The following is a 19,774-nucleotide window of genomic DNA, read 5'->3' on the forward strand; positions in this document are numbered from 1 at the left end:
ACCTTCATTCACGCTCTGCACATTCTTGTCCCCTTCATTAACGCTCTGCTCATTCTTGTCACCTTCATTCACGCTCTGCACATTCTTGTCCCCTTCATTAACGCTCTGCTCATTCTTGTCACCTTCATTCACGCTCTGCACATTCTTGTCCCCTTCATTAACGCTCTGCTCATTCTTGTCACCTTCATTCACGCTCTGCACATTCTTGTCCCCTTCATTAACGCTCTGCTCATTCTTGTCACCTTCATTCACGCTCTGCACATTCTTGTCCCCTTCAATAACGCTCTGCACATTGTCACCTTTATTAACGCTCTGCACATTCGTGTCACCTTCATTAATGCTCTGCACATTCTGGTCACCTTCATTAACGTTCTGCACATTCTTGTCACCTTCATTAACACTCTGCACATACATGTCACCTTCATTAACGCTCTGCACATACGTGTCACCTTCATTAATGCTCGGCACATTCTTGTCACCTTCATTAACACTCTGCACATACGTGTCACCTTCATTAACGCTCTGCACATTCATTAATGCTCTGCACATTCTGGTCACCTTCATTAACGTTCTGCACATTCTTGTCACCTTCATTAACGCTCTGCACATTCGTGTCACCTTCATTAACGCTCTGCACATTCTTGTCACGTTCAATAACGCTCAGCACAATCTTGTCAACTTCATTAATGCTCTGCACGTTCTTGTCACCTTCATTAATGCTCTGCACATTCTTGTCACCTCCATTAATGCTCTGTGCTTTCTTTCCCACACCATGCTTTCTCTGCGCTTTCTTGGGAGCCATGCTGGATTGAATGCAGTAATACTGTACAGTACTGTGCTACAAAGCACACAAAAAAAGCTTCACAGTAAGTGTCCACAGCCCTGTCTGCGACCGCGATCTCGAGTACAGGAAGCCACGACCATGTGTCAGAGCAGGGAAGATGGCCGGGGTCCTGTTCGTCACCCAAGGCAGAGTTCGCGAACGGAGGCAAAATTTTGACGAACTTCCTGGTCGGGAACCGAATTGTTCCTGAACCGAGGTACCAATGTACACACGACGATTTGAAACAATATCATTTGAGTGCTGGTGATCTCCCACTTTCTCAAGGATCCGGAAGCTGAGCAATGACAGGCGCTGTTGTGTACGTAGACAGGAAACGGCTGCAGGAGATTGGCAGCACTGAGATACAACAAAGGATGAAAATTGTTTTACGGAAAATAAAAAAAAAACAACCCGCGACAACTGTTTATGATGCGCAGCGCAACAGCAAAGTAAATGTCTTCCAGTTGGGGCTTACATCTACTTATCACTGTTCTCTAATGAAGACTTGTTGGATTTAATGGCACTTTTATATCTGCATCGAGTTTATCTATAAAGTCAAACGGCAAAGCAAAAACATAAATGTAAAACAATAAGTATTTGGTCCAGCTGCGCTTTGTAAATGTTACTGGTACATTTGCCGGAAATCTCTCTGAAACGCTCCCATAATCTCCGGCACAGACGAGGAGATTGCGGACATGTAATTGAGAAAAACCAAAAGAAGGATTTTACAGCTGAAAAAAAAAAGGAACTGCAACGGACAGATAAGACCATCCAGGCGGTAATATCAAAGGCTGCTCTGTGCTGAAAATTAAACATGTTTCAGGCATTGCAGGCTCAAAAGGAAAAGAAGTGCTTAAGCGGAGAAGTGCGAGGAGAAAATCTCGCCAATGTACTCGTTTATAGTCCAATGAGGGAGCTGGAGGCAGGGAGGTGGCACAGGACGCCGCAGACTCAGAACAGTGATGCTGGACCACAGCTATGCAGTGTGGCAAGAGAGTGTGAATCACTCACACTCTCTGCACTTAACTGCAGCTGAAGCTGTAGTGCAGTTAACTGAAGCTTAACTGCACTACTGAAAGAAATCAGTTCACACTTTATGGCCAAAGGTATGTGGACGCCTCTTCGAATGATCGAGTGTGGGGGGTTTCTGATGAAGGGTCCGGTTGATGCTACAACATACAAAGACATTTTAGACATTTATGTGCTGTAGGGATGCACCGAGTAGGAGTACCGATATTTCTTTTTCTGGTACTTGCCGATAACAAATACCGAGTACCGGAAGTCCCATTCAGGAAGCCAGGCGGCATGTAAAGACTCGCCACTCGGCTTCCCGATTAACAAGGAAGCCGTCCCATGCGTCACTATGTGACGAGAAAGCATGGAGCCGGCTCGCTGGCCAATCATGGAAGCCGGGCGCAGTGTAATGATGCGGTGCCCTGCTTCCTGATTGGCCGGGAAGCTCCCTTGTCATGTCTTGTCATGAGATGATGAGGGAGCATGAAGCCGGCTTCCCGGCCAATCAGAAAGCCAGGCCCAGCGCCATTACACGGCGCCAATCAGGAAGCCAAGCAGCGTGTCATTACACGCTGCCCGGCTTCCTGATACAGGAAGTATTGAGTACGAGTACTCGCCCAAATACTCTGTATCGGTACATCCCTAGTGTGCAACAGTTTGGCGAAGGCTCTTTTCTGTTCCAGGATGACTATATCCCTATGCACAAAGTCAGCTCCACATGGTTTGACCAATTTGGTGTGGCGGGACTTGAGAGTACTGACCACTAGCCCCACTGAACACCTTTGGGATTAACTGGAATGCTAATTGTGAGCCAGGTATTCTCAGCCAACATCAAACCTGACCTCACAAATACTCTTTTTGGCTAAATGGGCACAAATTGTCACAGACACACCCCAAAATCTTGTGGGAAGCCTTCCAAGAAGAGAGGGGGCTGCTATAGGGAGCCAACTCTATATTAATGCCCATGATTCTAGAACGGATTGTCCAACAAGCTCAGAGGTGTGATGGTCCGGCGTCCCCAAACCGTTGGCCATATAGCATATCTATTTGAAGTGTGTAATTGTTCCTTTGGCTGCAGTTTTATTCCAAGTGACTGGAAAGGAGATATATTAAGAAAGAAATGATAGCTTAGTCTACAAGGACCCCCCTCTGGAGGCGCTGGAGTAGAGGATAGCAGAAAGAAGTAAGATGCATACATACTCACCATACCTCCCATGAGATCATTCATCAATCCGAACATGTCCATGAATCCGCCCCCCTAAAGAGAGGAACAAAGTTAGAAGTGTTGCTATACAACTGGAAACTGCTCCAACTCAATCACACCTTGAACTCTATGCTGCCTGGCACAAGTAGTGTTAAGGCTTTTTTTCCCCAGCATTTGACCAGCACATTATACACAGCTCGGCAGATTCCCAGTAGTACAGATGGAATGCAATAGAACCCACTGCAGCTGAAAGAAAGAGTGAAGCAGTTGTAGAATTGTAATATACGCTGTACCATTAAATTGACACTAAACTCCAGAGTTACATCTTAAAAATGCATCAAAGTAACTTAACTATTAACAATACTGGACCGTATTTGTGTATCACTCGGCTGTAGATCTTCAAATCATCTCTGAATTGGTGCTGACACTGTCCTTCCTTCTGGAGGGGGGCTACGTCTGTTCCCCATGGTCCCTGTGTGTGTTGTAAAGTAGTCACCGCTCCAAGCTCCCTCCCGGGATGGACTACAATCTCAGTACAAATTAGTAAACTAAACATGAGATTGTAGTCCATCACGGGAGCGAGCTTGGAGCGGTGACTACTCTACAACATATGCAGGGACCATGGGGAACAGAAGTAGCCCCCCTCCAGAAGGAAGGACAGTGTCAGCACCAATTCAGAGATGATTTGAAGATCTACAGCCGAGTCATACACAAACACGGTCCAGTATTGTTAGTTAAAGTGACATTAAACCCTCAGATTTTTTAACATACACCAATACTATAATGTGTGCCTTACTGTAATCCATGGTAGTTTCCCTTCTCTTTGCTGCTCTTCCTTTTAAATCCTCATGTCTTCTCATGCTTGGGGAGAACTTCCCTTTGCAGCTGAGTGCCTCTTCCTGTAGTGCTGGCTCAGGTTGCAAACCTAGACACAGACACCATGTATCCATTCCAGAGACAAGGCAGTCTGCTGCAAAACAGAAGTTCTGCCCAGCATGAGAACAGATACAGATTTAAAAGGAAGAGCAGCAAAGAGAAGAGAAACTACCATGGATTACAGTAAGCCGCACATTACAGTATTGTTTCATGTTAAAAAAATCTGAGGGTTTAATGTCACTATAAGTTACTTTGATGCATTTTTAAGATTCAACTCCGGAGTTTAGTGTCACTTTAATGGTACAGCGTATATTACAGTTCTACAACTGCTTCACTCTTTGTTTCGGTCTCAGCGGGTCCTATTGCTTTCCATCTGTACTACTGGCAAAGCAAGTTAAACAACCTTTTGATGCGTGTGCGCACAGTCACTTACTCCGACAGATTCTACAATCATGCTGCAGATTTCCTTTATGTCATACAGAATGTGGGCAAGCATCGATTAAAGCCTCACTTGAGAGAAGAGTTAAAAGGAGAACTATGGGGTCAGGGCTTTTCCCTTTAGTTCTTATAAGGGTCACGAGAGAACACAAACTAGCGCCCCCCCGTCACCCAAAGCTCCACCCAGCTGCGGGATTGACAGCTGGCTCTACCTATCCAGAGGCAGAGCCAGCTGCACCCGCCCCCTCCTCCGTCCCGTGAGTCAGAGCTGGAGGATCGGAGCGGGGAGGGGGGGAATCCCTGCAGGGAGCTGTGAGTGACAGTCACGGCTCTCTGCAGGGATAGATCGAGAAGTGAGCGAGCGACGGTATGTGTTCGCTCACTTCCCGATCTACTGAGCCGACCTGTGACAGTTTCATTGTCACAGGTCGGCTCAGATTATGAGGCTGAGTGAAAATCACTCACCTCATAGTTCTCCTTTAAGTTGTGGAAGCAGTGGCCCTCTGCTTGACCCCTCACAGAGTGACAGCTATTACTCACAGCTCATTTCCCTTGCTGATTGCTGGGCTGTAGAGAGCCGTGACAGGGAAGGGACTGGATTCCCCCCTCCGATCCTCCAGCGCTGACTGGCGGAACGGACGGGGGGGTGGGTACAGCTGGCTCTGCCTCTAGATAGGCAGAGCCAGCTGTCACTCACGCAGCTGGGCGGATCCAGACATAATTGTCGGGATCCGTTTCAGCTGCGGCATCTCAGTATACCGCGAGCTGTAGCACGCTGTATACTGAGCTTAGGGTGACGGGAGGACGCTAGTTTGTGTCCCTTAGGAGAACTATGGGAGAAAACACTGACCCCATAGTTCTCCTTTAATTTAGGAAGAGCTTGTAGCATCCTTCCCAAACTGGTGTTGATTGGGTTAATACTTTTACAATAACCTTAGTGTGTCAGTAAACCCACATTAACATTTTACAGATAAAGTTTCTGTCTGGCAATAATAATTAATCACAATGTGACCATTACTCTAATTTGTGTCCCAATTTGCTGGTGATCCTGCAAGCAGCTTCTACTTCCTTCCTGATAACAATAATGAAAAGGCCAGATTGCTTCCTGGTTTCTCGTGGTTGAGCCGCCCATCGCTTCTGCAGTATAGAATGCCGTATGGATATATGGCATCCTGCACACTTTATTAGTCTGCCTGGGATAATACAGACACACACACCTCCCATCCTGTTCCTAGCTGCAGACTGGCAGAAGTTCCTGTAGGGAGTTTGCACAGTGTAGGCAATGAGTGTCAAGGGATGTCAATTATCCCAGCCTGAGGATGCTTCTGCCTGTCTCCAAAGAGCTGTAGAGCTCCGGAGATGTGTGACATTGGTGCCTTGCGTCGTGCATTGTTTTGTTATTTCCCCCACAGCCCTCGGAGCTCGGGGGGAGAAGAGCCAACAGAGCGATCATGACCTAAAAAGACTATTGATGTATACGTTTCCACATTTTCATCTAAATCGCATGCTTAGGCAATTGGTAAGCATTGCCATTCGGAGTTTGACATGGTTTACAAACAGGAAGTTTAAGAGAGAAATTATAGGAGTGACCATAATCAATATAAACACTTACCATGCCCATCATACCGAATGGTGATAAGGCACCAGCCTGGAAGCCAAGGGGGGCCCGGTGATTTACAGCAGTGGATAGAAACATAGAAAGAGAACAAAAGGTATCATGAGATGGAATTCCTATACATAAGAGGACAGAACACAAATCACCTAAAAGAGCCATGCATTATGTATCTGACCCAAAACACATTGTGGGTCCATCATACCTACTCACAGTACACACAACCACACTCCCAGTACACACACATCTGTGAGCGTACGTTTGTAAACCCTCAGAACTGATCTGTGTGCAAATAGTTTTTGATCTTCAAGTCATAACATTACCATGTGTACTCAGACTTCAATATACATGCTGTGTGCTCACATGGGCTTGTTCACACCCTACTGCAGACCAGGGATGTGCGGTCAGGGGAGGCAGAGCCTCACCTAGTATTATGGAGGAAAAAGCTGTCAGCTTCAAGTCTGAAGCTGACAGCTTTTTCTCCATTCAGATTGGCTTCTATCAGGTTACAAAGCAGGGAAATCCTCCCTGCTGTGTAACCTGTCATGGACGGAGCGCTGCCTGTTAATTACAGGTGGCGCTGCATCTGGCTTTTGACAGGTAGTTAGGTTACACAAGCAGTGGGGAAGCCCTCTGCTGTGTAACCTAAGTATTGTGGAAAGAGCTGTCACAGCCTCTAATCTTAATGTTAGAGGCTTGAGCTCTGTGGATGGCTTGGACCAATGGCAAAGCGCCATTGGTCCAAGCTGTCCAATCAAAAAAAGAAAAAACCCACTGAGCCCATCGATCTCGATAGGCAGAGCCAGCTGTCAATCAGCCAGCTGGGTGGATCTCGACAGTATTGTCGGGATCCGTCCCGGCTGCGGCGCTCTCAGTATATAGAAATAGCCCGCTATATACTGAGCTTTGGGTCACGGGAGGACGCTAGTTTATGTCCTCCTGTGACCCTAATTAAAACTATGGGATAAAAAGGTTACCCCATAGTTCTCTTTTAAGACAATTTAAACAGACAGTTCAATTGGACTTTAAAGTGACAGGCCACCTTATGCACAAAATTAAAAGTTTGCGGAGCATTGAACCAGTGGTCAGTGTGTTGAGGGCACAAAGCACAGGCTCTTGCAAAGTCTTCCCTCTGCCTTAGGTCTGTATGCAGGTATGGACCTGCTGGGGCAAGTGCAGCTTGAACTATAGGAGAGGCATTGCTGACACTGTGCAGAGTCCATCTTCCGTGGTGGCAGATAGTGACTGTATGTGTACATTAACAGGCTGGATGACGTGCCTGTGTGGGCACAGCAGTAAATTCAAAGAATAACAGATTTCTGCAGGAAGGAGCATCCAGCAATTCGGCTAAGTGGGAGGGAATGGGGCGGGTTGAAGGTGTGGGAGTGGGGAGTTGCTAAATGTGACCATGCTTCATGTTACACCCTAAATATCAAACATGGTCACTGTTAACCTTTACGGCAACACACATTAATATGAACCTAACTCTACATGCGTTGAGGTATGAGCTAACTCTAAACACTATGGATGCACCGATACCGTTTTTTGGGTAAAGCGTACGAGTACCGATATTTTTTCTTTAGTACTCGCTGACAGCGAATATTGATACTGGAAGTCGCGTTAAGGAAGCTGGGCGGCGTGTAAGCACTCACCTCCAGGCTTCCTGATTGGTTGGGAAGCTGGGTGGTGAGTCACTACCTGCCCCCTGGCTTCCTGAGTAGTCAGGAAGCCGGCTCCATGCTCCCTCATTACCAGGTGACAAGGAAGCATGGCGACGGCAGTCTGGCCAATCAGAAAGCCGGGGGGCGAGTAACGACTCGCCGCCCAACTTCCGGATTGGCCAGCTCCTTGGCCAATCAGAAATTTAAGCGGCAAGTTATTACACGCTGCCCGGCTTCCTGATTGGCCGGGAAGCCGGCTCCATGCTCCCTCGTCACCAAATGATGATGGAGCATGGAGCCAGCTTCTCGGCCAATCAGGGGCGTGTAATGACTTGCTGCCCAGCTTTCCGATACCGGAAGTTCCGGTATCGGGAGAATTTGGGTACTTACCCAAATACTCGGTATCGGCACCGATACTAGTATCGGTATCCGTGCATCCCTACTAAATACCCATGAAACCTCTAGGTCTTACCTGCATGTCACGAGGGGCTCCTGAACGAGGAAGAGAAGGTACGCTTCCATCCGTCAGGCTCAGGAACGGAGACATCCCGTAACTCCCGGAAAACATGCGTCTCATATGTTGACGATGAAGGGCAAAGGGATCCCTACAGAGAATAAAAAGTGAAGGTCAGAAGTGCCATTGTCCATGGGACCAGAAGTGAGGACATAAGAATGCCTTTCTTGTTTGCCTCTCTCATTCTGCACCACTTTCCCATTTTTGGGGCAAACCCATTTCACTTAAGCCTCCACATAACTGTTACTTCATCCCCCCCTCCTGGCCCAATCACGTCACAAAGAGCCAGGAAATGCCCCACTGCAACTGACTGGGCTGAGAGCAGGGTGTGTCAGTCACACTTTTTCAGGGACATGGTTGAACTGGGTTCGCACCAACCCCCTGCAAATCCCTACTCCTTTACGACGCACACCAGCAGCAGCACTTGGCAGTTGAATATATTATATACACCTCATATTAGAAATCATTTGGCAGGTAGAAGTGTTCCTGATGCATTATTTTTAATTAAATACAGCGCAGCGGCGTAGTGGTTAGCGCTTCTGCCTTGCAGCGCTGGACTGGATGTCTCTGTTCAAATCTCAGGTCAGGACGCTATATGCAAGGAGTGTGCATGTTCTCTGTGCTTGTGTGGGTTTCCTCCCACACTCCAAAGACATGCTGGTAGGTTCATTGCTTCCCGTCTAAATTTGGCCCTCTATGTATGTGAGATAGGGACCTTAGATTGTAAGCTCCACGAGGGCAGGGACAGATGTGAATGTGCAATAAGTAAAGCACTGCATAAATTGTCGCCGCCATATACATGCCTATAATGCATAAATTATTGTGAAAGGTTGTCTTTATTTACAAACAACCACTATGGGAAATACAGGACCTGTATAAAGGGGCATACCATATTAGGGGTTCAAAACAATACCGGAAGTATCGGGCTAGGCATCGGCGCATTTGGGCGAGTACGAGTACTTGCCCAAATCCTCGGCATCGATACTAGTATCGGTGCATCGCTAGTCGGCGCTTTAGAAGCCTGTACTGGTCATCAGTTTGGAGTTATTTGTGAATATTGGCCCTAGAATAATTGCTCTCACTCTTTAGCATACACAGCGATACCAAACGCGTGGCACAACTGTCGTTTTGGTACATAGGCGCACCTGTGGCGTGTTTGTGTTAGCATGTGCATGTACACGGGGACTTGAAAATAGTTTTTTTGGGTGTTTTTAAACTTATTTATATAACTTTATTTTTGTAAAACATCTCATGCTTGATCAGTTTCCTCCCCGGCCCCTCTAGCCAGGGAATGACAGCTCAGGAAGTGTTGACATCATCGTCGCTTCTGGTTTCATTCAGATCAGTAGTCCGAATCAGTTTCAGTGTCAGAATTACACTTCGGCCTCATTTCACAGGAATCGGCCGGCACGTACAGCTCTGTGCTGCGTGCACAGCCGTATCGGGCAGCTCCCGGGAAGGACAGGTGCTGCGTGTGATTAGTACGCAGCCCCCGTCCTTCTCTATGAGAGTATGCGGCCGTACGCCCCCCTGCCCTGCACGTACGTGCGGGTGAGCGTACTCGTACGTTAACAGGATCCATCCAGTCTGCGCCCGAGCCAGGAAACACACACCCGTACGGACCTGAACTTGGGGTGAGCATGGGAGGGCGTACGGCCGCGTAGTCCCACAGAGAAGGACGGGGGCTGCGTACTAATCACACGCAGCGCCTGTCCTTCCCGGGAGCTGCCCGATATGGCCGTGCACGCAGCACGGAGGTGCACGTGCCGGCTGATTCCTGTGTGAATGAGACCATATAAACAAATAGGGGTCAGCTGCTGGCGACGTATGAGATACGCCAGTGGCAGCGAAAGGGTTAATGGAAGCCAGTTGATTATGTAGGCGCACTTACATAAGGAACATTGCTGGGTCTTGTGGCTCGGTGTCCCTCATGAAGCGAAACATGGCGTCTTCTAGGGTCCCTCTGTATTAGCAGCAGGCGAAGGATACAAAAATCTGAAAGGGAAAGCAGAAAGAAGCGTCAGCATGAAATAAGCAGAGGCAGCAGCTCATTCAAATCAAACCAACTGACTCTGATCTAGAGGGGTCATATTAAAGCACAAGGGTGGCATTACAATATATCTAAACCCAAGAACAAAAATATAATATACTGCAGATTACCTGTCCTTAGATGTGGTGGCGGCGTTAGTTTTCGTTTTTCCTGCCAGTAACACACTTCCTGTCCTAGGGTGACAACGCTAACTCACTTTACTGCATCTACGGAGGAGCAGTGTTGTCACTCTAGGACAGAAAATGTATTAGGACTACACTTTCTGGGGGAGAGGTTCTGTAGTCCACAGAGGTGAACTGGGAATAATACTGACTGATCAGAGTGCAGCACAGGCAGAGAGAATAGGACGTTATCTTACAAGATTTCTGGCAGGATCAACAGGTTTTTTTTTTTTGCCCTTTCATTGGTATATTTACCAGACATTCATTGTTCGGGTGTACATACACTTTAAATATGATTTTCCTTCCTTTAAATGGACCTGTAAGGAGAGTAATATGGGAAAGATGGAGGGTTCTCCGGGCCATCAGCCTTACCCATGCTTTGTCATCAACCCAGAATAAGAAAGCAGGCAATGAAGTCCAGATTCTTGAGCTACACCAGGGGTAGGAAAACTCCAGCCCTCCAGCTGTGGTAAAACTACAAATCCCATTCTGCATCTGGAAGTCATGGCTGTGGCTCATGGGATTTGTAACTGCACCACAGCTGGAGGACTGAAGTTTACCTCCTCTGATCTACACACTGTAGCCAGGGTCAGATGATAGACGTGAACTACACCCATGCGTTGATAGTAGGCACCATCTGATGGCTGCAAACTGAAGTAGCCAATGGCTGCAAACTGAAGTAGCCAACTACGAAGAGCTTCAATGCCGGGCTGGACAAATCCCAGCAGCCAGGTCGCCAATGTGCCTTAAAAATTAACAGCTGGCGCCCTAACTTTTGAAGTTTTCTCTAGTCATTGTAAATGGAGCTGTCCCCTGGATTGGACAGACTGGCCCCTGGATTCCTTATTAATATGTCCACCTCCGGTATAGAGTATGGCCAGTTTAAGCAATCCCTCTCCCAACTGATTTCTCAAGCACAGCAGGAAGTACTCTGACCCTTGAGGATGGAAATTGCCCTCATTTAGGGTAACCTTGCTTGCTTTTAAGGCATATTGGCCATCTGGCTCCTGGGAATTGTCCAGTCCTGCACTATACAATCGATATAATATGAGGACAAACCTAAACAGCCCATTCAATCTCCATCACCTCAGGGAGAGCACCTCTCCAATGGCCAGCGATCTAAGGGAGAGCACCTCTCCACTGGCCAGCGATCTAAGGGAGAGCACCTCTCCACTGGCCAGCGATCTAAGGGAGAGCACCTCTCCAATGGCCAGCGATCTAAGGGTACCCCTCTTAACTGGACCCCAATTTTAGGGGATGTCTCTCCGCTCATTGGTAAAGTAAAGAGCGCTTCTCCACTGCTGTAATGGGGATTGATGCACTCTGTGCTGTGCATTACATACACCACTGTGCTCTGTACACTATCCTGCATAATGCATACTCAATACCAGAGGTAGGCAACCTTGGACCACCAGCTGTTGTGGAACTACACATCCCATGAGGCATTGCAAGAATCTGACAGCTACAGGCATGACAGGCTTTGTAGTTTCAGCACAGCTGCAGAGCCTGAGGTTGCCTAACAGCTGCATTCTGTATGCTGTGCTGCATTTCACATACTCCAGACCACTGCACTCTGTATGCCGTGTTATACATTACATACTCTGAAAACTTTGCCAATTACCCACATCAGGCTGTACGCATCCCATACTGCTGCGCAGTGTGCTCTGCTGTATACTAGATAGAATGTACACAGCGTGGTGCTCAGTTGTGTTGGAGAGGAGAAAGAAACACTGTTCTGACCAATTCATTTGTTTGTGTAAATTGTAGCTTGAGCTACTGAGCACTGTAAACAGCAGCTACAAATAGTCAGGTAAAGACGTCAAAACAAGTTTAGAGCTCCACCTGCTGGCTGGAAATGAACATGAAAATTATTATAAGCCATTACACAATCTGTCCTCTTCCCCCCACCTGTCCCCTCCCCCACACCTGTACACCTCTGTCTGTCCCCCACACCTGTACACATCCATCTGTCCTCTCCCCCCACACCTGTACACCTCCATCTGCTTCTCCTCCACACCTGTATGCCTCCGTCTATCCTCTCCTCCACACCTGTACACCTCCCTCTGTCCTCTCCTCCACACCTGTACACCTCCGTCTGTCCTCTCCTCCACACCTCAGTCTGTCCTCTCCTCCACACCTGTACACCTCCCTCTGTCCTCTCCTCCACACCTGTACACCTCCCTCTGTCCTCTCCTCCACACCTGTACACCTCCCTCTGTCCTCTCCTCCACACCTGTACACCTCCGTCTGTCCTCTCCTCCATCCCTGTACACCTCCCTCTGTCCTCTCCTCCACACCTGTGTCTGTCCTCTCCTCCATCCCTGTACACCACTGCCTGTCCTCTCCTCCACACCTGTGTGTCCCCTCCTCCACACCTGTGTCTGTCCTGTCCACCCCTGTACACCTCTGCCTGTCCTCTCCTCCACACCTCTGTCTGTCCTGTCCACCCCTGTACACCTCCGTCTGTCCTGTCCACCTCCGTCTGTCCACCTGCGTCTGTCGCTTTCCTCAACACCTGTACACCTTTGCCTGTCCCCTCCTCCACACCTGCGTCTGTCCTTTCTTCCATACCTGTACACCTCCATCTGTCCTCTCCTCCATCCCTGTACACCTCCATCTGTCCTCTCCTCCACACCTGTACACCTCCGCCTGTCCTCTCCTCCATCCCTGTACACCTCCGTCTGTCCTCTCCTCCACACCTGTACACCTCCGCCTGTCCTCTCCTCCATCCCTGTACACCTCCTTCTGTCCTCTCCTCCACACCTCCGCCTGTCCTCTCCTCCACACCTGTACACCTCCGCCTGTCCTCTCCTTCATCCCTGTACACCTCCGTCTGTCCTCTCCTCCATCCCTGTACACCTCCTCCTACTATGTAAATGTCTGTTTGTCCCTTGCTCTATCGCTGAGAATGTCCATCTCTCCTCTCCTCCATACCTGTACACATCCATCTGTCCTCTCCTCCATACCTGTACACATCCGTCTGTCCTCTCCTCCAAGCCTGGATACATCCGTCTGTCCTCTCCTCTACCGTTCCTGTATATGTCTATCTGTTCTCTTCTCTATCCCGGACACGTCCGTCTGTCCTTGTCCATCATACTCTCCTCTACTGTCCCTGTACACGTATGTCTGCCCTGTCCCCAACTGTTCCTATATATGCCCATCGGCCTTCTCCTATATACCTGTACATGTGCGTCTGTTCTGTCCTCCCCTCCACACCTGTACACGTCTGTCCGTCCTCTGCTCTATTGCTGGAAATGTTCGTCTGTCCTCTCCTTTACTGTTCCTGTATATCTCTATGTGTCGTCTTCTCTATCCAGGACACGTCCACCTGTCCTCTACTCTACCATCCCTGTACACGTCCGCCTGTCCACTGTTCCTGTATATGTCCTTCAGTCCTCTCCTCCACACCTGTACACCTCCGTCTGCCCTCTCCTCCATCCCTGTACACCTCCGTCTGCCCTCTCCTCCATCCCTGTACACCTCCGTCTGCCCTCTCCTCCATCCCTGTACACCTCCGTCTGCCCTCTCCTCCATCCCTGTACACCTCCGTCTGCCCTCTCCTCCATCCCTGTACACCTCCGTCTGCCCTCTCCTCCATCCCTGTACACCTCCGTCTGCCCTCTCCTCCATCCCTGTACACCTCCGTCTGCCCTCTCCTCCATCCCTGTACACCTCCGTCTGCCCTCTCCTCCATCCCTGTACACCTCCGTCTGCCCTCTCCTCCATCCCTGTACACCTCCGTCTGCCCTCTCCTCCATCCCTGTACACCTCCGTCTGCCCTCTCCTCCATCCCTGTACACCTCCGTCTGCCCTCTCCTCCATCCCTGTACACCTCCGTCTGCCCTCTCCTCCATCCCTGTACACCTCCGTCTGCCCTCTCCTCCATCCCTGTACACCTCCGTCTGCCCTCTCCTCCATCCCTGTACACCTCCGTCTGCCCTCTCCTCCATCCCTGTACACCTCCGTCTGCCCTCTCCTCCATCCCTGTACACCTCCGTCTGCCCTCTCCTCCATCCCTGTACACCTCCGTCTGCCCTCTCCTCCATCCCTGTACACCTCCGTCTGCCCTCTCCTCCATCCCTGTACACCTCCGTCTGCCCTCTCCTCCATCCCTGTACACCTCCGTCTGCCCTCTCCTCCATCCCTGTACACCTCCGTCTGCCCTCTCCTCCATCCCTGTACACCTCCGTCTGCCCTCTCCTCCATCCCTGTACACCTCCGTCTGCCCTCTCCTCCATCCCTGTACACCTCCGTCTGCCCTCTCCTCCATCCCTGTACACCTCCGTCTGCCCTCTCCTCCATCCCTGTACACCTCCGTCTGCCCTCTCCTCCATCCCTGTACACCTCCGTCTGCCCTCTCCTCCATCCCTGTACACCTCCGTCTGCCCTCTCCTCCATCCCTGTACACCTCCGTCTGCCCTCTCCTCCATCCCTGTACACCTCCGTCTGCCCTCTCCTCCATCCCTGTACACCTCCGTCTGCCCTCTCCTCCATCCCTGTACACCTCCGTCTGCCCTCTCCTCCATCCCTGTACACCTCCGTCTGCCCTCTCCTCCATCCCTGTACACCTCCGTCTGCCCTCTCCTCCATCCCTGTGCCCCTCCGTCTGTCCTCTCCTCCACACCTGTACACCTCCGTCTGTCCTCTCTTCCATCCCTGTGCACCTGCACACCTCTGTCTGTCCTTTCCTCTACCATTCCTGTATATGTCAATCTGTCCTCTCCCCTATCCTGGCCGTCCTCTCATCCATCTCTGTAGATGTCTATCTGTCCTCTTCTATATTCCCTATACATGTCCCTCCTCTTCTCTGCCTTTCCCAGACACATCAATCTGTCCTCTCCTCCATCCCAGTACGCGTCCTTCTGTCTTCTCCTCCATCCCAGTACGCGTCTCTCTGTCCTCTTCTCCATCCCAGTACGCATCCTTCTGTCTTCTCCTCCATCCCAGTACGCGTCCCTCTGTCCTCTCCTCCATCCCAGTACGCGTCTCTCTGTCCTCTTCTCCATCCCAGTACGCGTCCTTCTGTCCTCTCCTCAATCCCAGTACCGGTCCATCTGTCCTCTCCTCCATCCCAGTACCGGTCCCACTGTCCTCTCCTCCATCCCAGTACGCGTCCTTCTGTCCTCTCCTCCATCCCAGTACCGGTCCATCTGTCCTCTCCTCCATCCCAGTACCGGTCCCACTGTCCTCTCCTCCATCCCAGTACCGGTCCCACTGTCCTCTCCTCCATCCCAGTACCGGTCCCACTGTCCTCTCCTCCATCCCAGTACCGGTCCCACTGTCCTCTCCTCCATCCCAGTACCGGTCCCACTGTCCTCTCCTCCATCCCAGTACCGGTCCCACTGTCCTCTCCTCCATCCCAGTACCGGTCCCACTGTCCTCTCCTCCATCCCAGTACCGGTCCCACTGTCCTCTCCTCCATCCCAGTACCGGTCCCACTGTCCTCTCCTCCATCCCAGTACCGGTCCCACTGTCCTCTCCTCCATCCCAGTACCGGTCCCACTGTCCTCTCCTCCATCCCAGTACCGGTCCCACTGTCCTCTCCTCCATCCCAGTACCGGTCCCACTGTCCTCTCCTCCATCCCAGTACCGGTCCCACTGTCCTCTCCTCCATCCCAGTACCGGTCCCACTGTCCTCTCCTCCATCCCAGTACCGGTCCCACTGTCCTCTCCTCCATCCCAGTACCGGTCCCACTGTCCTCTCCTCCATCCCAGTACCGGTCCCACTGTCCTCTCCTCCATCCCAGTACCGGTCCCACTGTCCTCTCCTCCATCCCAGTACCGGTCCCACTGTCCTCTCCTCCATCCCAGTACCGGTCCCACTGTCCTCTCCTCCATCCCAGTACCGGTCCCACTGTCCTCTCCTCCATCCCAGTACCGGTCCCACTGTCCTCTCCTCCATCCCAGTACCGGTCCCACTGTCCTCTCCTCCATCCCAGTACCGGTCCCACTGTCCTCTCCTCCATCCCAGTACCGGTCCCACTGTCCTCTCCTCCATCCCAGTACCGGTCCCACTGTCCTCTCCTCCATCCCAGTACCGGTCCCACTGTCCTCTCCTCCATCCCAGTACCGGTCCCACTGTCCTCTCCTCCATCCCAGTACCGGTCCCACTGTCCTCTCCTCCATCCCAGTACCGGTCCCACTGTCCTCTCCTCCATCCCAGTACCGGTCCCACTGTCCTCTCCTCCATCCCAGTACCGGTCCCACTGTCCTCTCCTCCATCCCAGTACCGGTCCCACTGTCCTCTCCTCCATCCCAGTACCGGTCCCACTGTCCTCTCCTCCATCCCAGTACCGGTCCCACTGTCCTCTCCTCCATCCCAGTACCGGTCCCACTGTCCTCTCCTCCATCCCAGTACCGGTCCCACTGTCCTCTCCTCCATCCCAGTACCGGTCCCACTGTCCTCTCCTCCATCCCAGTACCGGTCCCACTGTCCTCTCCTCCATCCCAGTACCGGTCCCACTGTCCTCTCCTCCATCCCAGTACCGGTCCCACTGTCCTCTCCTCCATCCCAGTACCGGTCCCACTGTCCTCTCCTCCATCCCAGTACCGGTCCCACTGTCCTCTCCTCCATCCCAGTACCGGTCCCACTGTCCTCTCCTCCATCCCAGTACCGGTCCCACTGTCCTCTCCTCCATCCCAGTACCGGTCCCACTGTCCTCTCCTCCATCCCAGTACCGGTCCCACTGTCCTCTCCTCCATCCCAGTACCGGTCCCACTGTCCTCTCCTCCATCCCAGTACCGGTCCCACTGTCCTCTCCTCCATCCCAGTACCGGTCCCACTGTCCTCTCCTCCATCCCAGTACCGGTCCCACTGTCCTCTCCTCCATCCCAGTACCGGTCCCACTGTCCTCTCCTCCATCCCAGTACCGGTCCCACTGTCCTCTCCTCCATCCCAGTACCGGTCCCACTGTCCTCTCCTCCATCCCAGTACCGGTCCCACTGTCCTCTCCTCCATCCCAGTACCGGTCCCACTGTCCTCTCCTCCATCCCAGTACCGGTCCCACTGTCCTCTCCTCCATCCCAGTACCGGTCCACATCCCAGTACCGGTCCATCTGTCCTCTCCTCCATCCCAGTACCGGTCCATCTGTCCTCTCCTCCATCCCAGTACCGGTCCCACTGTCCTCTCCTCCATCCCAGTACCGGTCCCACTGTCCTCTCCTCCATCCCAGTACCGGTCCCACTGTCCTCTCCTCCATACCAGTATCGGTCCTTATGTTCTCTCCTCTATTCCAGTACACGTCCCTCAGTCCTTTCCTCCATTCCAGTACCGGTCCATCTGTCCTCTCCTCCATCCCAGTACCGGTCCATCTGTCCTCTCCTCCATCCCAGTACACGTTCGTCTGTCCACTCTCTAGCTCCCCTCCCCCACAACAACATAGCCCTCCGCAGTGTCCCTGCACCCCTTCCGCCATTCCTCCCCCACCCCCCTCACACACAGACACTCACCCCAAACCTTCTCTCCTCCGGCTCTACCCGCACAGAGGAACAATAATATCACAACGCACGGAGGAAGTGACGTCACGCCACTCTCTCTACCGGAGCGCTCCACCGCTTCCTTTCGCCCGAAATGCAGCGCGACGGAGAGGCGGGGCCACAAAAAAAGGGGCGCGACTACCCGGCGGAGCTGATAGGTGGAAAGAAGAAAGCCGCAGTTCCGCCAGTGACCACAGGGAACCGCCCTCCTCACGTGACCTTCATAGGGGCACATTAGAATAGAAGGAGCCGCAGTTTCCGCATCCCTCTAGGCAGAGGAAGTGTCCCTCGTCGGCGCCATCTTTCCGGAGACCTTCATTCACTCCTGTGCTTATTTTCATTGTCTTTCTGCCCTACTGTCCTTTTTTTTAGGTGTACAGATCTGTTTAAATAAACAGATCTAAAATACTATGTTGTTTTAGATGTTATATCCAGCCTCCTGTAAATGATGCGATCACTTCATTTTAAAGCTGAAGTTTAATCTGCATCCTTTTCACATATTCAACTATTTTATGTCACCAGTGGTAAGAAAAGAAGCTTATTGTTTACATTGTCATCATAGCAATGATAGAAGGCTCGTTGTAAGGTTTCAATCTGACAAAGAAAGCTGCCCATCGTACTCTGAGAATCCTTTATCATGACATAAAATGTAAAGGGTATCTATAATGAAACACATAACATCAATCTGACTTTCCATAAGTTCTATCCCTCTCCTAATAACCAGATCCATCTAGAAGTTTGTAAACTTACTAAAGATGCCCATAGGATGGACTTCCTCAATGCACTAACACCATTTCACTCAGCCCTGGGAATATGGACCTCCTTGTGTCACCACTCTCACAGAGCCTGCCTTCTAACCTACAACTCCACGTCTGAACAATGTAAACTTATCATTGCTTGCTGGAAGCAATGCATGATGGGATAGGAAGTCTTGAGAAATGGAGATTGCATCACATCAAGCAGCAAGGAAAGAGACACAAAGCACACAGGGAATCCAGGAAGTTGTTGAAAGTGATGGGCAGACAGAAGGCAGCACTCACTACATAAAAGCTTTTGATTGCATTATCAGAAAGAACTCTAGTATGTATTCCTATTACAAAGCTAATGTTATAACAGGATAGTGTATGTTGGGACTTTACATCTCCTTTTATGCTATTAGGTGCTATATTAATAACAAGTGATTACACAAATGTATAAGAGAATAGCAGTTTGATACCAAACACGCCTATGCTTTCATGTACAGAGGGCGGATTGGCCACAATAATTCTTCTAGGTGATATACAGTAGGCATCCGATTTATGTCATGGTTGGTCTTCAACAAATTGTAACTTCATTCCGTTGAACAATATGTTGGTTGTCAGATTATAAAACCATGCCATTTGGAAGTATAGGTATAGATCAAATTCTTGGCTACAGGGGAACGTTCAAATTATAATAATGAATGTGCTTCTCTTATTATAATTCGATACATTTAGAGGGTAACACTTCTTATAGTGCTTGGAGCTGCACAGGGATTGGCGCGAGGTGCTATTTGTCAATAGGGGAGTGTTCAATTAAATATCATAGGTCAATTCATCACTCCTACACCACACCCCTCAGTTCTTTTGATTGGGTATGTGGGGTTTTGCCCAATCACACCCTCTGGAGAACATTTTGGTGGTCCCCGGGCCCCTCTGATGCCTTGCAGGCTGGGCCATCATTGAAGTGGCACGGAGGCTCCGGGGCTGCCTCTCACTGACTCAAGCAGCGGTTGTCACAAGGAATACGCGGCTCTCAGTACAGTGCGGGCTCTGCAGGAGGCGGGGCATCTCATCAGCACCCGGACTGAGCAGGCTGCGGGACACGGATGAAGTGGGGAGAAGCCAGGTAATAGTCACTCAGTGTGGGGGAAGGGAAGGCACAGGGGTGGTTGGGGACAGAGTCATGTGGCGTTGTATTCAAGTC

General features: G+C 50.6%; 1 protein-coding gene across 1 annotated transcript in view; it reads right to left on the reverse strand.

Moving 5' to 3' along the window:
• MLF2 (myeloid leukemia factor 2) overlaps nt 1-19,774 on the reverse strand; it is a 34,480-nt gene that overhangs the window by 13,118 nt on the left and 1,588 nt on the right. Inside the window, exons 2-5 of the mRNA XM_018553235.1 lie at nt 10,034-10,139; nt 8,101-8,233; nt 5,968-6,003; nt 3,042-3,095 (exon numbers count right to left, since the gene is read on the reverse strand). Coding sequence (XP_018408737.1) covers nt 3,042-3,095; nt 5,968-6,003; nt 8,101-8,233; nt 10,034-10,086 — 276 coding nt within the window. The 5' untranslated portion in view covers nt 10,087-10,139. The remainder of the gene's footprint in view (nt 1-3,041; nt 3,096-5,967; nt 6,004-8,100; nt 8,234-10,033; nt 10,140-19,774) is intronic.

This window comes from Nanorana parkeri, unplaced genomic scaffold (assembly GCF_000935625.1).
Source record: "Nanorana parkeri isolate BGI_ZX_2015 unplaced genomic scaffold, ASM93562v1 scaffold113, whole genome shotgun sequence".
Taxonomy (NCBI): Eukaryota; Metazoa; Chordata; class Amphibia; order Anura; family Dicroglossidae; genus Nanorana; species Nanorana parkeri.